The sequence below is a fragment of the Ranitomeya variabilis genome, chromosome 1 (assembly GCF_051348905.1).
Source record: "Ranitomeya variabilis isolate aRanVar5 chromosome 1, aRanVar5.hap1, whole genome shotgun sequence".
NCBI lineage: Eukaryota > Metazoa > Chordata > Amphibia > Anura > Dendrobatidae > Ranitomeya > Ranitomeya variabilis.
In genome coordinates this window covers 383,541,232-383,563,146 of record NC_135232.1, presented here as the reverse complement: position 1 = coordinate 383,563,146, position 21,915 = coordinate 383,541,232, and the positions used below count along the sequence as shown (strand labels likewise).

The 21,915-nt window shown below is 44.3% G+C and overlaps 1 protein-coding gene across 2 annotated transcripts in view; it reads left to right on the top strand.

The window, feature by feature from the left end:
• The window catches only part of LOC143760632 (cytochrome P450 1A1-like), an 80,478-nt gene that overhangs the window by 26,046 nt on the left and 32,517 nt on the right, over nt 1-21,915 (top strand). For both annotated transcript variants that reach the window (XM_077249042.1, XM_077249040.1), the window contains exons 2-3: nt 3,408-4,222; nt 13,565-13,688. In XM_077249042.1, coding sequence (XP_077105157.1) covers nt 3,408-4,222; nt 13,565-13,688 — 939 coding nt within the window. The remainder of the gene's footprint in view (nt 1-3,407; nt 4,223-13,564; nt 13,689-21,915) is intronic.

Genomic DNA, 21,915 nt, shown 5'->3' with positions numbered 1-21,915 from the left:
GATACAGCCATTTTATCTCAAAAGCTGTTCTGGGGGTTTGTTGGTCCATTTTAACCCATATAGTTGCTGGATGATTCAAAATCAACAGTGCAGCTTCTATCTTTCACACATGATTTTTTCAAAATATTTCCACCATTTGTAATGCCCATGTGCTAAAAACGCTGATATATGCAATAAAACATGACTTGAAGAGAAGAAGAAAAAAGGGCATTATCAATTACGGCCTAGCAAGCATGCCAAGGTGAATGATGAGCTTTCTCCAAACTTCTCTGTCTGAGCTCCACAGAAACATAATTGCTTTTATGCTGTGTGAGAAAAAGCAACAGCCAGCAAGGGACAGTTTGTATATGTGCTGGATCATTTGTGTTTTATTTCCTAAATCACAATGCTTCTTATTAATCAAATGGAGATGGACTAAGGAGTAATAATAAGACACCAATTGAAGTTCATGCAGCCTTTGTATGATGTTTATGCAGCCAATGTACTTTATGGCAAGGTTAGAAAAATTGTACAGGATTAGGCCATACAGGCCAACCTGAAGCTCCTGGGACACATAATATTTGTTACAGCCCTCCTCCACTTACCTTGTGTCATTTATGATTTTGGTTTCCTTAGCCTAAGAGGTAAGGTTTCTCCTTGTGGAGAGTGACATACCAGCTCTGGCTTGTCAAGGTAAGGAGGCTTTTTTTTTCGCCATGCAATGCTCCTATGGGAAATTTAATATGCAAATTGCCTCTTCAGAGAAAAAGAGGACTTGAACTCTATAGCATCACCTGTTGGAAGTAGCGATCCTACAAGTCACAATCAACCCTTTAACGAGTCTTGCAAAATTACTTATGATAAAAGCCAAATCAGTATCTCAATTCGCAGACACGGTGTTTCGGGCTGTTGGCCCTCGCTACTCACTACTTCCAACAGGTGGCGCTATAGAGTTCAAGTCCTCTTTTTCTCTGAAGAGGCAATTTGCATGTTTCTTTAGCATAAGAGTCTGTGTTTTTTCAGTCACTAGGGACTATGTGTCATGTCCACCTCATAACCTCTATTACCCACTAACCTTCTTATGACACCCCATGAAACTTTGCAGCCTCCATACCATAACAATGAGGTTTCAGACTCTGTTATCACACTAGTATATTATAGGTATATGTCACAATGTATATCATGTGCCAATGTGTGGGTGTGGCATACAATATCGATTGATTATCATTATACTATTTAAAAAAAAAAAAACATTTTGACAAGATCCTTCTGTATTGTACAGGTATAGCGCAGTTAATTATGCTGTTTAATGACTTAAAAAAAAGTATGTTAAAACATAATTTTGCCATATGTGCCAAAATACAATTTTATGTTGTTTAAATGGCACACTATGATTACTTCAAACCAATGCCATACTATATTACCTTGGGAAAAAAGTCTTAACAATTCCGGTTCCAAAGAGTTTGACCACAACTGGGCCCATGCGTGAGGAGGGACACTTACGCCAACATGTACAGCAGCTGGATGTGCATCTGAGGGTGCACATTCTGCTGAAGTGTATTGCAGCCCAGGGACTCTCCGGCTCCCAGTGCTGGTATACACACCACCGAGTAAGGAAAGGCCTGCAGTTGACATCACCGTGTCAGTCACGAGCGATTCATAAGAGTGATGTCATGCACTGCCCATGCAAGCACACAGTTAGAGAAGAGGACACTGCATATCATGGGAGCAGAGGAAGGTAAGAAGAATCAGGTTTTTTATGTTTTGGAAAGCAGAATGGAAATAATACCTGGAAATGACCCAGGATTAGTGTTGAGCATTCCGATACCGCAAGTATCGGGTATCGGCCGATACTTGCGGGTATCGGAATTCCGATACCGAGATCCGATACTTTTGTGGTATCGGGTATCGGTATCGAAACAACATTAATGTAATAATGTGTAAAAGAGAGAATTAAAATAAAAAATATTGCTATACTCACCTCTCCGACGCAGCCTGGACCTCACCGAGGGAACCGGCAGCGTTGTTTGCTTAAAATTCGCGCGTTTACTTCCTTACGTGAAGTCCCGGCTTGTGATTGGTCGAGTCGCCCATGTGACCGCGACGCGACCAATCACAAGCAAGAACGTAATTTTAAAATCCTGAAGGACCTGAAATTACGTCACGGCTTGCTGTGATTGGTCGCGTCGCGGCCACATGGGCGGCACGCGACCAATCACAAGCCGGGACTTCACGTAAGGAAGGAAACGCGTGAATTTTAAGCAAACAACGCTGCCGGTTCCCTCGGTGAGGTGAGTATAGCAATATTTTTTATTTTAATTCTTTCTTTTACACATTAATATGGTTCCCAGGGCCTGAAGGAGAGTTTCCTCTCCTTCAGACCCTGGGAACCATCAGGAATACCATCCGATACTTGAGTCCCATTGACTTGTATTGGTATCGGGTATCGGTATCGGATTGGATCCGATACTTTGCCGGTATCGGCCGATACTTTCCGATACTTTCAAGTATCGGACGGTATCGCTCAACACTACCCAGGATAATTGTCAATATACAAAGTAGGGGCCCAGGATGAGGTTCAATAAGGAATGAAGGGGCCCAGGAATGGGGTCATTATACCAGAATAAGGTCCATAATGGAGGTCATAATACGAGGAAGAGACCCAGAATGGCGGACATTATTATAGGATGTAGGTCATTATACCAGAAAGGGGCCATGATGGGTAATATTATACCAGGATGGGGTATGACATTGCTACAGGAAGAAGCCATGATGGAGGACATTAATACAGTAAGGGGCCCAGGACAGAGGACATTATATTAGGAAGGGGCTCTGATGGGGGACATTATACCAGGAAGGGGTCCGTGAGGGTGAACATTATTACAGCATAAAGGCCAGGACAGGGGATATTATTACAGAAAGAGGCCAGGACTGGCAGCATTATTACAGGAAGGGGCCATGACGGGGGACATTATTACAATTAAGTGCCATGTTTGGGACACTATTGCAAGTATGTCTTTATAGAATCTAGAATGCTACAAAAACCCTTACATATACTGTAAACATGGAGATGGGAGCCCAGATGTAAATTTTGCATGGGGGCCCATGGAAGTCTAAATAATACACCAGTTCATAGGTAGTACTAATATGTTACAGTAGGGTAGACTTCCATGCTGTGAAGCTGTTACTATTGATAATGATCCATCAGGAGGCCTGCATGATATCTCCAAACTATCCGAGCCACACAGGTATGCATCTCCTAAGTCAATGGGACTTCTGTAGGAAAGTTAATATGTTAGTATGAAATAAACCTACCATTTATATGGATGTGTTAAAATTTGTCTTTGATTTCTTTATAGTTTTACAGGAACATCATTATTTTCTTTATAAAAGTCAACATTATTACAATTTTTTTCATTTATTTGCAGTTGCAAATTATTTCCTGGGAGACCTGTTTTCATTTGAAATGGTTGCTCTTCTCATTCTCTCCACTCTATTACTTATATTGACATTGAAAAGAAAACGGAAAATGTCAGTACCAGGCCCGTGGGCATTGCCTATTTTCGGAAACTTTTTTCAAATTGGAGGCCAAGCGCATATATCTCTTACAGAAATGAGGAAAACATATGGAGATGTTTTCTTGATTAAATTAGGCATGATGCCAGTGGTGGTTGTCAGTGGTTTTGAGACGGTAAAAAAAGTTCTTGGTAAACAAGGAGAACATTTTGCCAACAGACCCAACATGTATTCTTTTTCACTACTGGCTAATGGAAAAAGCATGACATTTTCAGAAAAGTATGGTGAAACCTGGAAAATTCACAAGAAGATTATGAGAAACGCTTTGAGAACACTGTCCAAGTCAGAAGCTGATTCCATGTATTGCTCCTGCCGTCTGGAAGAATATGTTTGTGCTGAAGCATCAGATTTAATTGACACAATGCAAGAAATGTCTAAAGACCACGGTAGCTTTAACCCATCCCCTTTAGTAATTTTGACTGTTGCTAATGTGGTATGTGCTCTATGCTTTGGTAAGAGGTATAACCATAATGACAGAGAATTTCTCCATATCATTGAGGTGAACAATGATGTTCAAAAAGTGTCAGGAGTAGGACTTTTGGCAGACTTTATTCCAGTGTTCAAGTTTTTACCATCAACAAGTTTAAACAAATTGAAAAAATTCACACAGACATTTAATAATTTTATAGCTAAATCTGTGCAGGAGCACTATGGATCTCATGATCAGGTAAGGAACTAAAAGTAGTGGTTTTTTTTTTAATATAAACGTGATTTATAGAGATGAGTGAACCCGAACGATAAAGTCCGTACTGGACATCTAGCTTCCATGCATGGACCCCGAACACAGACTTCTGCCAAACGTCTGTGTTACTGTTTGAGTTCGGCATCCCGAATAATGCTTTTTGAAAGTTTGCAGCACAGCCAATCAACAAGCTTTCCCTGTGTGGGCACTTCCAACCCCATCACAGTCATGTCAAATATTGGCATGGCTGTGATTGGCCAATGCACAATGTAAAAAAAATAAATAAATGAAAAACTTGGGGTCTCCTCTATTCTTGATAACCATCACAGGTAAATCTATTTTTAGGCTATCAATGGCCCCTTCCCAGTCTCAGATTATCAGTCCACAGCTGTCTGCTTTATCTTGGCTGATTATCAAAAACAGAGGGGTCCCCATGCCATTTTTTCTTATTCATTTAAATAAATAATTTAAAAACATTTTTTGATGACCAGCCAAGATAAAGCAGACAACTGTGGACTGGTATTCTCAGACTGGGATATTCGCCCTCCCGAGCAGCCCACAGCTGCCCCAGAAAAGGCGCATCCCTTAGATGCATATGTTTTTAATGTTCTTCTAAAGATATGCCAAATGAAGCAAAACTACTTTTGACATACATTTACATCTATATTTGACTTGATATGCGAATAGCTGAATTTTATACTTTATTTTTCTATATATATGCATTGGAGAAAAGTAGACACATGACTCAAAACAATGACATTTTCAGATAAAGGATTGTGCATTCCAAAATTTAATTCTTAAGCCAGGGTAACACTAGAGAGGAATGCGGATGAGTGAGAGGTGCAAAAACAACGCATTGCACACGGACCAATGTTTCTCTATGGGGCAGCTCCCATCAGCCGTATATTTCTCAGCCATATTTTATCGGCTGGGAAAATTGCAGCATGCTGCATTTGTCAGCGTATTGCGCAAAAAATCCATCAATGAAAGTCTATGAAGGTGAGAAAAATACAGATTACAGACGGACCATGCGTGTGACTTGCGAGAAATACGCACCGGTGCTCTATAGAAAAGCTGGTAATTCAGTGCAGTGTACAGTAAAATCACACTGACAGATTAGAATAGAATAGATAAAATAAATGTCTACATATAGATTAGGTATATATATCCCCTTTCTGACATTGGACGTACTATCCCGTCGAGGTGGGGTGGGCCCGTATGACCACCGACGGGATAGTACGTCCAGCGCAATCGGCCGCGCTCACGGGGGGAGCGCGGCCGATCGCGGCCGGGTGTCAGCTGACTATCGCAGCTGACATCCGACACTATGTGCCAGGAGCGGTCACGGACCGCCCCCGGCACGTTAACCCCCGGCACACGTCGATCAAACATGATCGCGGTGTGCCGGCGGTACAGGGAAGCATCGTGCAGGGAGGGGGCTCCCTGCGTGCTTCCCTGAGACCCCCTGAGCAACGCGATGTGATCGCGTTGCTCCGAGGGTCTCTTACCTCCTCTCCCTGCAGTCCCCAGATCCAAAATGGCCGCGGCATCCGGGTCCTGCAGGGACGGAGGTGGCTTACCGAGTGCCTGCTCAGAGCAAGCGCTTGGTAAGCCTGCAGCACTGTAAGTAAGATCGCCGATCTGACAGAGTGCTGTGCAAACTGTCAGATCAGCGATCTGTGATCCCCCTCTGGGACAAAGTAAAAATGTAAAAAAATAAATTTCCACAGGTGTAAAAAAAAAAAAAAGAAAAATTCCTAAATAAAGAAAAAAAAAATATTATTCCCATAAATACATTTCTTTATCTAAATAATAAAAAAAAACAATAAAAGTACACATATTTAGTATCGCCGCGTCCGTAACGACCCAACCTATAAAACTGTCCCACTAGTTAACCCCTTCAGTGAACACCGTAGGAAAAAAAAAACCGAGGCTAAAAACAACGCTTTATTATCATACCACCGAACAAAAAGTGGAATAACACGCGATCAAAAGGACAGATATAAATAACCATGGTACCGCTGAAAACGTCATCTTGTCCCGCAAAAAACGAGCCACCAAACAGCGTCATCAAAGAAAAAATTAAAAAGTTATAGTCCTTGGAATAAAGCGATGCCAAAATAATTATTTATTATATAAAATAGTTTTTATCGTATGAAAGCGCCAAAACATAAAAAAATGATATAAATGAGGTATCGCGGTAATCGAACTGACCCGAAGAATAAAACTGCTTTATCAATTTTACCAAACGTGGAACGGTATAAACGCCTCCCCAAAAGAAATTCATGAATAGCTGTTTTTTTGTCATTCTGCCTCACAAAAATCGTAATAAAAAGCGATCAAAAACTGTCACGTGTCCGAAAATGTTACCAATAAAAATGTCAACTCGTCCCGCAAAATACAAGACCTCACATGATGGCTGCCAATCATAAAAATCCGCTATAAAAATGCTATAAAAGTAAATCAAACCCTCCTTCATCACCCCCTTAGTTAGGGAAAAATAATAAAGTTAAAAAAATGTATTTATTTCCATTTTCCCATTAGGGTTAGGGCTAGGGTTAGGGTTAGGGTTGGGACAAGGGTTAGGGTTAGGGCTAGGGTTAGGGCTAAGGTTAGGGTTAGGGTTGGGGCTAAAGTTAGGGTTAGGGTTTGGATTACATTTACGGTTGGGATTAGTGTTGGGATTAGAGTTAGGGGTGTGTCAGGGTTAGGGGTGTGGTTAGGGTTACCATTGGGATTAGGGTTAGGGGTGTGTTTGGATTAGAGTTTCAGTTAGAATTGGGGAGTTTCCACTGTTTAGGCACATCATGGCGTCCGATCTCAATTCCAGCCAATTCTGCATTGAAAAAGTAAATCAGTGCTCCTTCCCTTCTGAGCTTTCCCATGCGCCCAAACAGGGGTTTACCCAAGATATGGGGCATCAGCGTACTCGGGACAAATTGGACAACAACTTTTCGGGTCCAAGTTCTCTTGTTACCCTTGGGAAAATATAAATTTGGGGGGCTAAAAATCATTTTTGTGGGAAAAAAAAAAGATTTTTTATTTTCACGGCTCTGCATTGTAAACTGTAGTGAAACACTTGGGGGTTCAAAGTTCTCACAACACATCTAGATAAGTTCCATGAGAGGTCTAGTTTCCAATATGGGGTCACTTGTGGGGGGTTTCTACTGTTTGGGTACATCAGGGGCTCTGCAAATGCAACGTGATGCCTGCAGACCAATCCATCTAAGTCTGCATTCCAAATGGCGCTCCTTCCTTTCCAAGCTCTGCCATGCGCCCAAACAGTGGTTCCCTCCCACATATCGAGTATCAGCATACTCAGGACAAATTGGACAACAACTTTTGGGGTCCAATTTCTCCTGATACCCTTGGGAAAATACAAAACTGGGGGCTAAAAAATCATTTTTGTGAAAAAAAAAATAATTTTTATTTTCACGGCTCTGCATTATAGACTGTAGTGAAACACTTTGGGGATCAAAGCTCTCAAAACACATCTAGATAAGTTCCTTAGGGGGTCTACTTTCCAAAATGGTGTCACTTGTGGGGGGGTTTAATGTTTAGGCACATCAGGGGCTCTCCAAACGCGACAAGATGACCATCGCAATTCAAGTCAATTTTGCATTGAAAAGTCAAACGGTGCTCCTTCCCAGCTCTGCCATGCGCCCAAACAGTCGTTTACCCCCATATATCGGGTATCAGCATACTCAGGACAAATTGCTCAACAACTTTTGGAGTCCAATTTCTTCTCTTACCCTTGGGAAAATAAAAAATTGGGGGCGAAAAGATCATTTTTGTGAAAAAATATGATTTTTTATTTTTACGGCTCTGCATTATAAACTTCTGTGAAGTTCTTGTTGGGTAAAAGTGTTCACCACACATCTAGATAAGTTCCTTAGGGGGTCTAATTTCCAAAATGGTTTCGTTTGTGGGGGGTTTCAATGTTTAGGCACATCAGGGGCTCTCCAAACGTAGCATGGCATTCCATCTCAATTCCAGTCAATTTTGCATTGAAAAGTCAAATGGCGCTCCTTCCCTTCCGAGCTCTACCATGCACCCAAACAGTGGTTTACCCCCACATATGGGGTATCAGCGTACTCAGCACAAATTAACAAATTAAAAGTTAAATGTTAATTTTTATTTAAACATTCCAAAAATTCCTGTGAAACACCTGAAGGGTTAATAAACTTCTTGAATGTGGTTTTGAGCACCTTGAGGGGTGCAGTTTTTAGAATGGTGTCACACTTGGGTATTTTCTATCATATAGACCCCTCAAAATGACTTCAAATGAGATGTGGTCCCTAAAAAAAAATGGTGTTGTAAAAATGAGAAATTGCTCGTCAATTTTAACCCTTATAACTCCCTAACAAAAAAACATTTTGGTTCCTAAATTGTGCTGATGTAAAGTAGACATGTGGGAAATGTTACCTATTAAGTATTTTGTGTGGCATATCTCTGTGATTTAAGGGCATAAAAATTCAAAGTTGGGAAATTGTGAAATTTTCAAAATTTTTGCCAAATTTCTGTTTTTTCACAAATAAACACAAGGTATATCGAAGAAATTTTACAACTATCATGAAGTACAAAATGTCACGAGAAAACAGTGTCAGAATCACCAAGATCCGTTGAAGCGTTCCAGAGTTATAACCTCATAAAGGGACAGTGGTCAGAATTGTAAAAATTGGCCCGGTCATTAACGTGCTAACCACCCTTGGGGGTAAAGGGGATATACAGTATATATTTATATTTAATACAGAGCTAAATAGCTTAAAAGCCGGTAATTATTATTAAATCTCCTTATCAAACCTGACAGGATATTAGACATGGTTTACATACAGTAAACCATTTCATATCCCTTATATTTTTACATATTCCTCACTAAAAATGTTAGAAGTGTCTGTGTGCAAAATTTGGAAGCTCTAGGTGTTAAAATAAAGGCTTCAATCACGAAAAAAACTGGCATGGGCCCCCTGGCTAAAAACATCTGCCCCCAGCCACCCCAGAGAAGGCACATCTGTAAGATGCGCCTATTCTGGCTCTTAGCCTCTCTCTTCCCACTCCCGAGTAGCGGTGGGATATGGGGTAATAAGGAGTTAATGTCACCTTGCTAATGTAAGGTGACATTAAGCTAGGTTAATAATGGAGAGATGTCAATAAGACACCTATCCATTACTAATTTAATAGTAATAAAGGGTTAAATAAACACACACACATTATGAATAAAGTATTTTAATGAAATAAATACACATGGGTTTTAATATCTTTATTGTACTCTCAATCCAACTGACGACCCTCGATCTGATGAAAAAATGGAAAAATAACAAAACACAAATATCCCATACCTGTCCGCCGTACAGTCATGTCCCACGATGTAAATCCATCTGAAGGGGTTAAATAATTTTACAACCAGGAGCCTGCTAATGCAGCTACCTCTGGCTGTAAAAACTGGGAAGAATGGAATGCAGCTTTGTTGATTTGCGGTGCTTAGCTGCTTTTTTCTTGCCATAATACAAATTCTAACAGTCTATTCAGTAGGAATATCACCTGTGTATCCACCAGACTTCTGCATAACACAAGTGATGGTCCCAACCCCATTTATAAGGCAAGAAATCCCACTTATTAAACCTGACAGGGCACACCTGTGAATTGAAAACCATTCCCGGTGACTACCTCTTGAAGCTCATCAAGAGAATGCCAAGAGTGTGCAAAGCAGTCATCAAAGCAAAAGGTGGCTACTTTGAAGAACCTAGAATATAAGACATAATTTCAGTTGTTTCACACTTTTTTGTTAAGTATATAATTCCACATGTGTTAATTCATAGTTTTGATGCCTTCAGTGTGAATTTACAATTTTCATAGTAAGGAGAATACAGAAAAATCTTTAAATGAGAAGGTGTGTCCAAACTCTTGGTCTGTACTGTATATATTTATATTTAATACAGAGCTAGATAGCTTAAAAGCCGGTAATTCAATTGCCGGCTTTTGCTATCTCCTTATCAAACCCGACAGGATATTAGACATGGTTTACATACAGTAAACCATTTCATATCTCTTATATTTTTACATATTCCTCACTAATAATGTTAGAAGTGCCTGTGTCCAAAATTTGGAAGCTCTAGGTGTTAAAATAAAGGGTTAAATCACGGAAAAAAATGGCGTGGGCCCCCTGGCTAAAAACATCTGCCCCCAGCCACCCCAGAGAAGGCACATCTGTAAGATGCGCCTATTCTGGCACTTAGCCTCTCTCTTCCCACTCCCAAGTAGCGGCGGGATATGGGGTAATAAGGGGTTAATGTCACCTTGCTAATGTAAGGTGACATTAAGCTAGGTTAATAATGGAGAGATGTCAATAAGACACCTATCCATTATTAATCTAATAGTAATAAAGGGTTAAATAAACACACACACATTATGAATAAAGTATTTTAATGAAATAAATACACATGGGGTTTTAATATCTTTATCTTCTGAAAAAAATGGAAAAATAAAAAAACACCAATATCCCATACCTGTCTGCCATACAGTCATGTCCCAAGATGTAAATCCGTCTGAAGGGGTTAAATAATTTTACAACCAGGAGCCTGCTAATGCAGCTGCTTCTGGCTGTAAAAACTGGGAACGAATGGAATGCAGCTTCGTTGACTTGTGGTGCTGCGCCCACTGGTCGCATAAACTCATATGAACTCGAGCGTGAGAAAATATTCAGAAAAATTCCCACGCTAGAGTTCATATGAGTTTATGCCACCAGGTGACACAGCACTGCAAGTCAACGAAGCTACATTCTGTTCATTCCCCAGTTTTTACAGCCAGGGACAGCTGCATTAGCAGGCTTCTGGTTGTAAAATGGATTTACATTGTGGGACATGACTGTACAGCGGACAGGTATAGGATATTGGTGCTTTTTTATATTTCAATTTTTTTCAGAAGATTGAGGGTCATCAGTTGGATTGAGAGTACAATAAAAACATTAAAACCCCATGTGTATTTATTTCATTAAAATACTTTATTCATAATGTGTGTGTTTATTTAACCCTTTCATACTATTGGATTAATAATGGATAGGTGTCTTATTGACATCTCTCCATTGTTAACCTGGCTTAATATCACCTTACATTAGCAAGGTGACATTAACCTCTTATTACCCCATATCCCACCGCTACAGGCGAGTGGGAAGAGAGTGGCTAAGTGCAGGAATAGGTGCATCTTCCAGATGTGCCTTTTCTGGGTTGGCTGGGGGCAGATGCTTTTAGCAAGGGGGGGTCCTATAACCATGGTCCCTCTCTAGGCTATGAATATCTGCCCTCAGTCACTGGCTTTTCCACTCTGGTGGAGAAAATTGAGCGGGAGCCCACGTCAGTTTTTTCAGTGATTTAACCCTTTATTTTAACACCTAGAGCTTCCAAATTTTGTGCACAGACACTTCTACCATTATTAGTGAGGAATATGCAAAAAATAAGGGATATGAAATGGTTTACTGTATGTAACCATGTCTCATATCCTGTTGGGTTTGACAAGGAGATAGCAAAAGCCGGCAATTGAATTACCGGCTTTTAGGCTATGTAGCTCTGCATTAAATATATATATATATATATATATATATATATATATATATATATATATATATATATACACTGTATATATGTGTCTCACTGATATATATATATATATATCTATATCTATATATATATATATATATATATATATATATATATATATATATATAGACTGTATATATGTTTTCACGAATAGTTGAGCCCATGGATCCACTCTATGTCCATTTTGCAAGCCGGCGAGAAAGTTTCGCTGTACGGATGCCATACGGATGACACACGGATACTTTTTGGAGAAAAATCGCATCCTCGCATTGAATATGGATCACTGTTCAGGAAATTTTCTGCGTATCTCGGTCATAAAAAACAGACCGTATTTTGATACGTTAGGTGTGACCCCGGCCTAAGACTTCATTTAGACACTGTTTGAGGTGTGAAAAAAATAAATTTTTCATTGGTGTGATTAATCTAACTTTCATCTTTACTTAATTCAGGTGTCTATTTTTACCACCATTGTGCATCTGTTTTTCTCGTACTCAAAACACTCCATTTTTTTCTGAGGGATGCATGCACTTGCATAGATGAGTTTGATCTGTGAACGTGGTATAAAATTAATATGTATGCATTGTATTTGTTGATCGATCTGCAAAAAAAATGGCCAAAAGAAGTTGCAGTAGAAGTTTTTTTTTTCTCTCTTTGACCAAATGAAGCTATAAATGAAGCTACATTTTCACAAGCGATATTTAAAGTCCTATTATTTTTTGTTTTGTTTTTGATAATAAATATTGATCGTATGCTTCAGTTGATAATCAGTTTATGAGGAGCAAATTCAAGAATGACCATTAATTCAGCAACATTTGCTGGTCACTTTTTAAAAACTGTCCACCAATAAAAGAAAGACTTAAAAGGGATCGGTAATCATGATCTTGTTATCCCATCTAAGAGCATGATGTAGGGGAAAAGACCCTGATTCCAGTGATGTATCACTTCCTGGGTTGCTTGTTGTAGTTCTCTGAATGCTGAGTTCTACATCACCCCACCCACACCACTGATTGACAGCTTTCTATATATATGCTGTGCATGGATAGACAGATGCCAATTAGCGGTGGTGGGTGGGTTATACAGAGATCATGAATCTGGGGGATTACATAGTAGCAGGATTACTAGACCTTTAGTAATAATCACCTGCTGATAAAAGGGATTTTATCAAAATTACAGTAGCAGACTAGTAAGTGACACATCACTGGAATCAGGGTCTCTGTCTCTACATTATGCTGCTCTCGGATTAGGTGGCAAAAACCTGGTCACTGATTCCTAATAAAACAGGTGAAATGCATAATTTACTGACTGAATAACTGTGTTTTGGAAAGTACAACAACCTACAGACTTTTTATTGCGGCACCATACCAAGTGTGGTGCAGATTATGTTTAATTTCTAGGCTAGATAGTGAAAAATCTGGTTAAAGCTTATTAACAGCTGTCAGATGATTTGCATATGACTTTTATAACCCATGTTTATATCCTGTTTCTGGAAGACCTGTAGGGTAGGGCTGCACACCGAAGACTTCATTATCGGTTATTTTTTAATTATTCACTATTTCTGAAGGTAACGATACAGTCACATGTACAGTGGGATGTCCAGATGGGCTGAAGAATGGGTCTGTTATATAAATGTTGAGCAGTGGTTTTACAGCAGATCTAAAGTACATTCCATTTTAGACACTTATTTTGTTCCTAAAATGTATTTAATGTAATTAATTTGTTTTTATACTTTTCCTAGAACAACATCAGAGATATAACAGATGCTCTCATAAAATTGTGCAATGACAGAAATAGCATTGATAAAAATTACAAATTAAGCAATGAGCAGATTATAGCTACAGTGAATGACATCTTTGGTGCAGGTACAGTCTTACATTTGATTTGCTTGTTCCTTTTATCAATAATAGTGCTCCCTGTTGTTCTATACTGTTCCATACTTTACATTCCACGTAAGGGATTATGATCATTAACCCGTTGACGACCTTGGATGTATAGGTACACCCAAGGTTGTGTCACTGGTTTTCATGCAGGCTCTGGCGCTGAGTTGCATCTTTCCCTGCACATAACAGCTGATCAGTTGTCATCTAACAGCCGCAGGTGGATCTAAAATCCACCCGTAGCTGTTAAAAAGTTAAATGCTGCTGTCAATCTCTGATAGCAGCATTTAACCAGTGCCAGATGGAAGCGCATCACAAGACACGCTCATTGGCGCCCCTGTCAAGTGATTGTGGGGCGTCGATGGGTTGTCATGACAGCTGAGGGTCTGCAGAAGACCTTTGTCCTATCATTGTAATTCTCCAATGAATGCCAGCGACGTTCATAGGAGATCATGATATATGCTACACAAAGCAGGGCTGATGATTAGTGTTGAGCATTCCGATACCGCAAGTATCGGGTATCGGCCGATACTTGCGGTATCGGAATTCCGATACCGGGATTCCGATACTTGCCGCGTATCGGATACCGGAATCGGAAGTTCTAAGATTCAAAAAGCAGAAATTCAGCCAATGAGATTGATTCCAAGTGTGGGCACATCCTGTTTAGCATGGAGGGCATGAAACTACTGGCAAGGCTGTGATTGGCTGGTGTAATGATGTCATGATGCAGTTTAAAAGTCGCTGGCGCCATTTTGCGATCACTCTGCTGTGAATTCAGTTAGTGACAGGACGCTGTTTGCTGACTGAGGGACAGTTTAGAGATAGCGATTTGCTTCTTTGTGCTTTCCAAAGGCTAATTTAGCAACCGCTGTGTTCACCTACTATTCACCTTGCTTTTGCCTTGTAGCGCTGTTTTCACAGCGATCTGCAGGGTCTGTGTGTGTGTGTGTGTGAGTGCAGCCCAGTCTCCAGTCTGAGTGCAGCCACATAGGCCATCCATAGTTGGTTGTATTCAGTTCAGGGAGGGTGGTTCATTGCCTCATACTGTTCCTTTTTTTTTTTTTTTTCCCAAGTAGTGTAGTCTGCTGCTAATTTATTCAAAAAAATCCTATTAGTGTCTTTCCACCCGTCTCCAGCTAATTTGTGGAAAAACACTACATAGGATAAAGTAGAGGAGGGTTTTTGGGCCTTGCAGCGCCGTTTACGGCTGTCTGCACGGTCTCCGTGTGACTGCAGCTCGCCCTGTAATCTGTGAGCAGCTGTAGCCTGGTTGTCTCCAGCTCAGGGTTTTTCACTGCGTCATACCGCCAAATCAATTTTCTTTTTTTTCAAAGTAGTGTAGTCTGCTGCTAATTAATTTAAAAAAATCCTATTAGTGTCTTTCCACCCGTCTCCAGCTAATTTGTGGAAAAACACTACATAGGATAAAGTAGAGGAGGGTTTTTGGGCCTTGCAGCGCCGTTTACGGCTGTCTGCACGGTCTCCGTGTGACTGCAGCTCGCCCTGTAATCTGTGAGCAGCTGTAGCCTGGTTGTCTCCAGCTCAGGGTTTTTCACTGCGTCATACCGCCAAATCAATTTTCTTTTTTTTCAAAGTAGTGTAGTCTGCTGCTAATTAATTTAAAAAAATCCTATTAGTGTCTTTCCACCCGTCTCCAGCTAATTTGTGGAAAAACACTACATAGGATAAAGTAGAGGAGGGTTTTTGGGCCTTGCAGCGCCGTTTACGGCTGTCTGCACGGTCTCCGTGTGACTGCAGCTCGCCCTGTAATCTGTGAGCAGCTATAGCCTGGTTGTCTCCAGCTCAGGGTTTTTCACTGCGTCATACCGCCAAATCAATTTTCTTTTTTTTCAAAGTAGTGTAGTCTGCTGCTAATTAATTTAAAAAAATCCTATTAGTGTCTTTCCACCCGTCTCCAGCTAATTTGTGGAAAAACACTACATAGGATAAAGTAGAGGAGGGTTTTTGGGCCTTGCAGCGCCGTTTACGGCTGTCTGCACGGTCTCCGTGTGACTGCAGCTCGCCCTGTAATCTGTGAGCAGCTATAGCCTGGTTGTCTCCAGCTCAGGGTTTTTCACTGCGTCATACCGCCAAATCAATTTTCTTTTTTTTCAAAATAGTGTAGTCTGCTGCTAATTTATTCAAAAAAATCCTATTAGTGTCTTTCCACCCGTCTCCAGCTAATTTGTGGAAAAACACTACATAGGATAAAGTAGAGGAGGGTTTTTGGGCCTTGTAGCGCCGTTTACGTCTGTCTGCACGGTCTCCGTGTGACTGCAGCTCTATCTGTTGTCAGTTCAGCCCCCAAAAAATAAATAAATAATAAAGTTCACCAAACACACCAGTTACACCACTTTACATTTCTGTAGGCCACATTAGCTCATATTTGTGTCTAGTCCACACTTTAGATAATTAGTGCTTCTTATACCTGTTAGGAGGAGTTGCTCAGGAATAAGCACACAAATCCGTTAGTACTTTTCTGCTTATCTTTATCAGTCAACCAAGATGAAGAAGGCAGTGAGTAAGGCACGGGGGCGTGGGAGCCGTCGCGGAGCAGGGAGGGGATGTGGGGATTCTGTGCCTGCTGCGGGCACCGGTGACTCATCAGCACCCACTTTCACCAGGCAACAGTCGTTCATGCGAAGCTTTGTGTCCGAGCGCCGTACACCGCTGCTGCGTGAAGAACAAATTGAAGCTGTTGTCGGATGGATGGCAGCTAATGCATCAACTTCCATTAGTGCCACATCCTCTCAGACACAGAGCACTGGAGAGCAGCCATCTGTCTCTTCACCACCTGCCAAATTGCCCAGGCAGACAGAGAGCCCAGGACAGGAGCCGTCTCTACTTCTGTTCTCTGAATCTCTTGGCTTGGAAACAGGGGGCCAGCCAAGCAGCATTGGAGAAATGGAAGAAGAGGCAGGGTGCAGTGATGCCCAACAGCTTTTTCTGTCTTCCTCTGAAGAGGCGGGTGGGCCAGTGGCTCCGGTCACCACATCGCAGGCCGCATCAGCTGATGATGACACTCAGGTGCCACTTACTGGTGCGTGCTCTGCTGCTGAGACTACCCAGGAGGAGCAGTTGGGGGCAGAGGGTAGTGTAGATGATGAGGTCCTCGACCCATCTTGGCGTGAGGGACAGGAAGGTGGTGGGAGCAGCTCTGAGGAAGAGATTCCCCGTACGGCCCAAAGAGGGAGAGGGAGGGGGAAGACTGCGGATCCTGCAGCCTCCGCTTTGGCACCCGTTAGGAGCATGTCTCTTCCAAAAGCCAAAAAGGGCGCTCCCAAGACTTGCAGTGCCTGGTCCTTTTTTGACACAGTTGCAGATGACATTTGCTATGTCAGATGCAACGTGTGTCATCAAAAAGTCAAAAGAGGTCGAAATGTCAGCAACCTCAATACCTCCAACATGTGGAAACATGTGCGCAACAGGCACCCGGCGGAGTTAGAAAAACACACTGAAGAGGTAGGCCAACCAACAGCGGCAGCTACCACCTCTTCAGCTCGTGTTGCCTCTTCCTCTACCTCACACGCAGCTGGTTCGGCGTCCTCCCAGGATCGCCGTGGAAGAACCTCTGCCCCTGTTGTCCAGAGACCCGCTGTAATTCCACCCGCAGCGCCACTTTCCCAGTCATCCACACACTCCCAGCCCAGTCTACAGCCATCGGTAGTACAGGCATGGGAGAAAAGGCGGCCTTTCTCGTCAAACCACCCACGAGCACAGGCTCTGACTGCAGGCATTGCCAAACTTCTGTCACTGGAAATGCTGTCATTCAGGCTGGTGGAGACTGACAGCTTCCGTGACTTCATGTCATTGGCAGTCCCACAGTACAAAGTGCCCAGCCGCTTTTACTTCAGCAGGCAAGCCGTCCCTGCCCTGCAGAAGCATGTGGAGGGACACATAAAACACGCGCTACTGAACGCCGTCAGTAGCAAGGTCCACCTCACCACCGATGCGTGGACCAGTCAACATGGACAGGGGCGATACCTTTCCCTCACTGCCCATTGGGTTAATGTCGTTGAGCCGGGTACAGACCGTGCGAGTGGCGCAGGACGTGTCCTGCCCACTCCAAGGATTGCAGGAATCCATTCTGTACGCATTGACTCCTCCTCTTACACCAGTTCCTCAGAATCATCGCTGCAGGAGCCGTCACAGTCCACCTCCACATGGACCCGTGATGAACGTGTACCTGTTACGACCGACATGAGCACAGCCGTGGCCAAACGTCAACAGGCCGTCTTGAAATTAATTTTCTTGGGGAATCGTAGCCACACAGCGCAGGAGCTCTGGAATGCCATCAAGCAGGAGAGCGATGTGTGGTTTGTGCCAGCGAATCTCCAGCCAGGCATGGTAGTGTGTGATAATGGCCGAAATCTGGTGGCAGCTCTGGGCCTCGGCAACCTCACTCACATCCCATGTCTGGCACATGTGCTCAATTTGGTCGTGCAGAGCTTTTTGAGGGACTATCCGGATCTTGATGCACTGCTGCACAAGGTCCGCCTAGAGTGTGCTCACTTGCGGCGTTCCAGCACGGCAAAAGCGCGCATTGCGGCTCTGCAGCGCCGACACCGCCTGCCGGAACATCGCATCATATGTGACCTACCTACCAGGTGGAATTCCACGTTACATATGTTGGAGCGGTTGTGTGAGCAGCAGCAAGCTGTAATGGAGTACCAGCTGCTTCAGGCGCAAAAAAGTCGCAGTCAGCGCCGTACAGACTTCACAACCACAGAGTGGGCCACTATGAATGACGTCTGCCAGGTTTTGCGTCCCTTTGATTATTCCACGCGGATGGCGAGTGCAGATGATGCACTAGTCAGCATGACTGTCCCCCTTATCTGCCTGCTTGAAAAATCACTGCAAGCGCTAAGGGATGATGTTGTGGAAGAGGTGGAGGATGAGGATTCACCATTTCCATCATCTTCTGGACAGTCAGCGCCACGTGGTTCCTCACAAACGCGTAGGCAGGGGACCGTTTGTGAGGAGGATGAGGAGGAGTCAATGGAGGAGGAAGACATCCGTCCAGAGGAGGGAGTTACACAATTGTCCAGTACTCAGTGTGTACAGCGAGGGTGGGGTGATGACGAGCGGGCAGAGATCACGCCTCCAGCAGGGGACAGCGTTTCTTGGGCAGTTGGCAGTCTGCAGCACATGGTGGATTACATGCTGCAGTGCCTGAGAAACGACCGCCGCATCGCCCACATTCTCAACATGTCTGATTATTGGGTGTTCACCCTCCTCGATCCTCGCTACCGGGACAACGTAGAAAGCCTCATCACACCGTTGAACCGGGAGCGAAAAATGCGGGAGTACCAAGACACACTGGTCAATTCCATCATCTTCTCCATTCCAACTGAGAGAAGTGCTGCTAGTGCATTCCAAAGCAGCTCAGTGCGTCCAGGCCGTGGTGGAGGCTCTGCACAAAGAGGGAGCAGAAGCAGTGCCTCTGCCCAAGGCAAGACCAGTATGGCCGAACTGTGGCACAGTTTTCTGTGCCCGCCACAAAAGTCTACACCATCACAGACGGCTCCAGTCAGCAGGAGGCAACGGTTCCGTCAGATGGTGACAGACTACATGTCTTGCCCTCTTGCTGTACTCCCAGACGGCTCTTCCCCTTTCAAGTTTTGGGTCTCAAAGCTGGATACATGGCCAGAGCTAAGCCAGTATGCATTGGAGGTGCTGTCTTGCCCTGCGGCCAGTGTATTATCGGAACGTGTCTTTAGTGCTGCAGGTGGTGTACTAACTGACCGTCGCATGCGACTATCCTCCGATAACGTTGACCGGCTTACTTTCCTGAAAATGAACAAGGCCTGGATCTCGCCGGAATTTGCCACTCCTCCTCCTGATTGAATAATTAGGTCACTGTATACGTTATCCAGGTCTCCTGTTGTGTTCATCTTTCTACCACCTGAACTTAAATTCCTGGGCTCCAACACCGCCAGTTGAGGCTCAGACGTGCCGTCTGCACAGTCAAAACATACGACCCAGTGTTATTGGGTTTCAGTAATGTCAGCTGATCCCCAGCTGTGTAGCCGGCAATGTGTCATGCGACCGCCACGCTGACACAACAACTGAAATGTAAGGGAATCTGTCCCCCCCCCCCCAAGGCGTTTGTTACTGAAAGAGCCACCTTGTGCAGCAGTAATGCTGCCCAAGGAAAAGGTAGCTATTTTTGTTTAGCTCCTTGCACACGCAGAACTTAACACTTATAAAATGTGTCCACTGATACCGTAAAACCGTCCCGGAGGTGGGACTTTACTTCGTAATGTGACGCAGCCCAGCCGTCATTCCTACCCCCCCGGCGCCGCGCACCGGCTCCTCAGCGTTGTTTTATTCCGTCCTGGAGCCTGCGCTGTTATGTTATCCCGTGGCCAGGCACACTTAGCGCTGCCCGTCTTCTGGCATCATTTGGTGTCTGGATGGCTGCGCCTGTGCGGCCGCGCTGGCAGAGAGCCCGCCTCGCAGTGTCTTCTGATTTAATCCCACTGGGGGCCTGGGATCCATGGACATGCGCAGTGCATATCTGAACCTCCACCTCTCACTCATTTCCCTATGGCTTCTTCAGACTGTTCGGTGTCAGCTGGTCCCTAACAGCATGCCACGGCCGTGACACCGCACAGTCTGAAGAAGCCATAGGGAGATGAGTGAGAGGTGGAGGTTCAGATATGCAGTGCGCATGTCCATGGATCCCAGGCCCCCAGTGGGATTAAATCAGAAGACACTGCGAGGCGGGCTCTCTGCCAGCGCGGCCGCACAGGCGCAGCCATCCAGACACCAAATGATGCCAGAAGACGGGCAGCGCTAAGTGTGCCTGGCCACGGGATAACATAACAGCGCAGGCTCCTTGACGGAATAAAACAACGCTGAGGAGCCGGTGCGCGGCGCCGGGGGGGTAGGAATGACGGCTGGGCTGCGTCACATTACGAAGGAAAGTCCCACCTCCGGGACGGTTTTACGGTTGCAGGGGACACATTTTATAAGTGTTTAGTTCTGTGTTTGCAAGGAGCATGATGAAAAGAGCCACCTTTTCCTTTTGCATCTTTTGTGCTGCACAAGCTGGCTCTTTCAGCTACAAACGCCTTGGGGGGGGGTTAAAGGTTCCCTTTCGACTTTCTCAGGCTTCGGCCTACATTGTGTTCCTCTGCTTTTCCACCTGTCCCTGGGCTCCAACACCGCCAGTTGCCGTCCAGAAGTGCTGTACGCACAGTCAACAGTCCCTCCTCTGTTATTGGGGTTCAGTAACGTCAGCTGTTCCCCTGCTGTGTGTGTGGCAATCCCTCCTACCTCCTCCAACCTCCTCCTCCTCCACCCGTCCCTGGGCTTCAACACCGCCAGTTGCCGTCCAGAAGTGCTGTACGCACAGTCAACAGTCCCTCCTCTGTTATTGGGGTTCAGTAACGTCAGCTGTTCCCCTGCTGTGTGTGTGGCAATCCCTCCTACCTCCTCCAACCTCCTCCAACCTCCTCCTCCTCCACCTGTCCCTGGGCTCCAACACCGCCAGTTGCCGTCCAGAAGTGCTGTACGCACAGTCAACAGTCCCTCCTCTGTTATTGGGGTTCAGTAACGTCAGCTGTTCCCCTGCTGTGTGTGTGGCAATCCCTCCTACCTCCTCCAACCTCCTCCTCCTCCAACCGTCCCTGGGCTCCAACACCGCCAGTTGCCGTCCAGAAGTGCTGTACGCACAGTCAACAGTCCCTCCTCTGTTATTGGGGTTCAGTAACGTCAGCTGTTCCCCTGCTGTGTGTGTGGCAATCCCTCCTACCTCCTCCAACCTCCTCCTCCTCCACCCGTCCCTGGGCTCCAACACCGCCAGTTGCCGTCCAGAAGTGCTGTACGCACAGTCAACAGTCCCTCCTCTGTTATTGGGGTTCAGTAACGTCAGCTGTTCCCCTGCTGTGTGTGTGGCAATCCCTCCTACCTCCTCCAACCTCCTCCTCCTCCAACCGTCCCTGGGCTCCAACACCGCCAGTTGCCGTCCAGAAGTGCTGTACGCACAGTCAACAGTCCCTCCTCTGTTATTGGGGTTCAGTAACGTCAGCTGTTCCCCTGCTGTGTGTGTGGCAATCCCTCCTACCTCCTCCAACCTCCTCCTCCTCCACCCGTCCCTGGGCTCCAACACCGCCAGTTGCCGTCCAGAAGTGCTGTACGCACAGTCAACAGTCCCTCCTCTGTTATTGGGGTTCAGTAACGTCAGCTGTTCCCCTGCTGTGTGTGT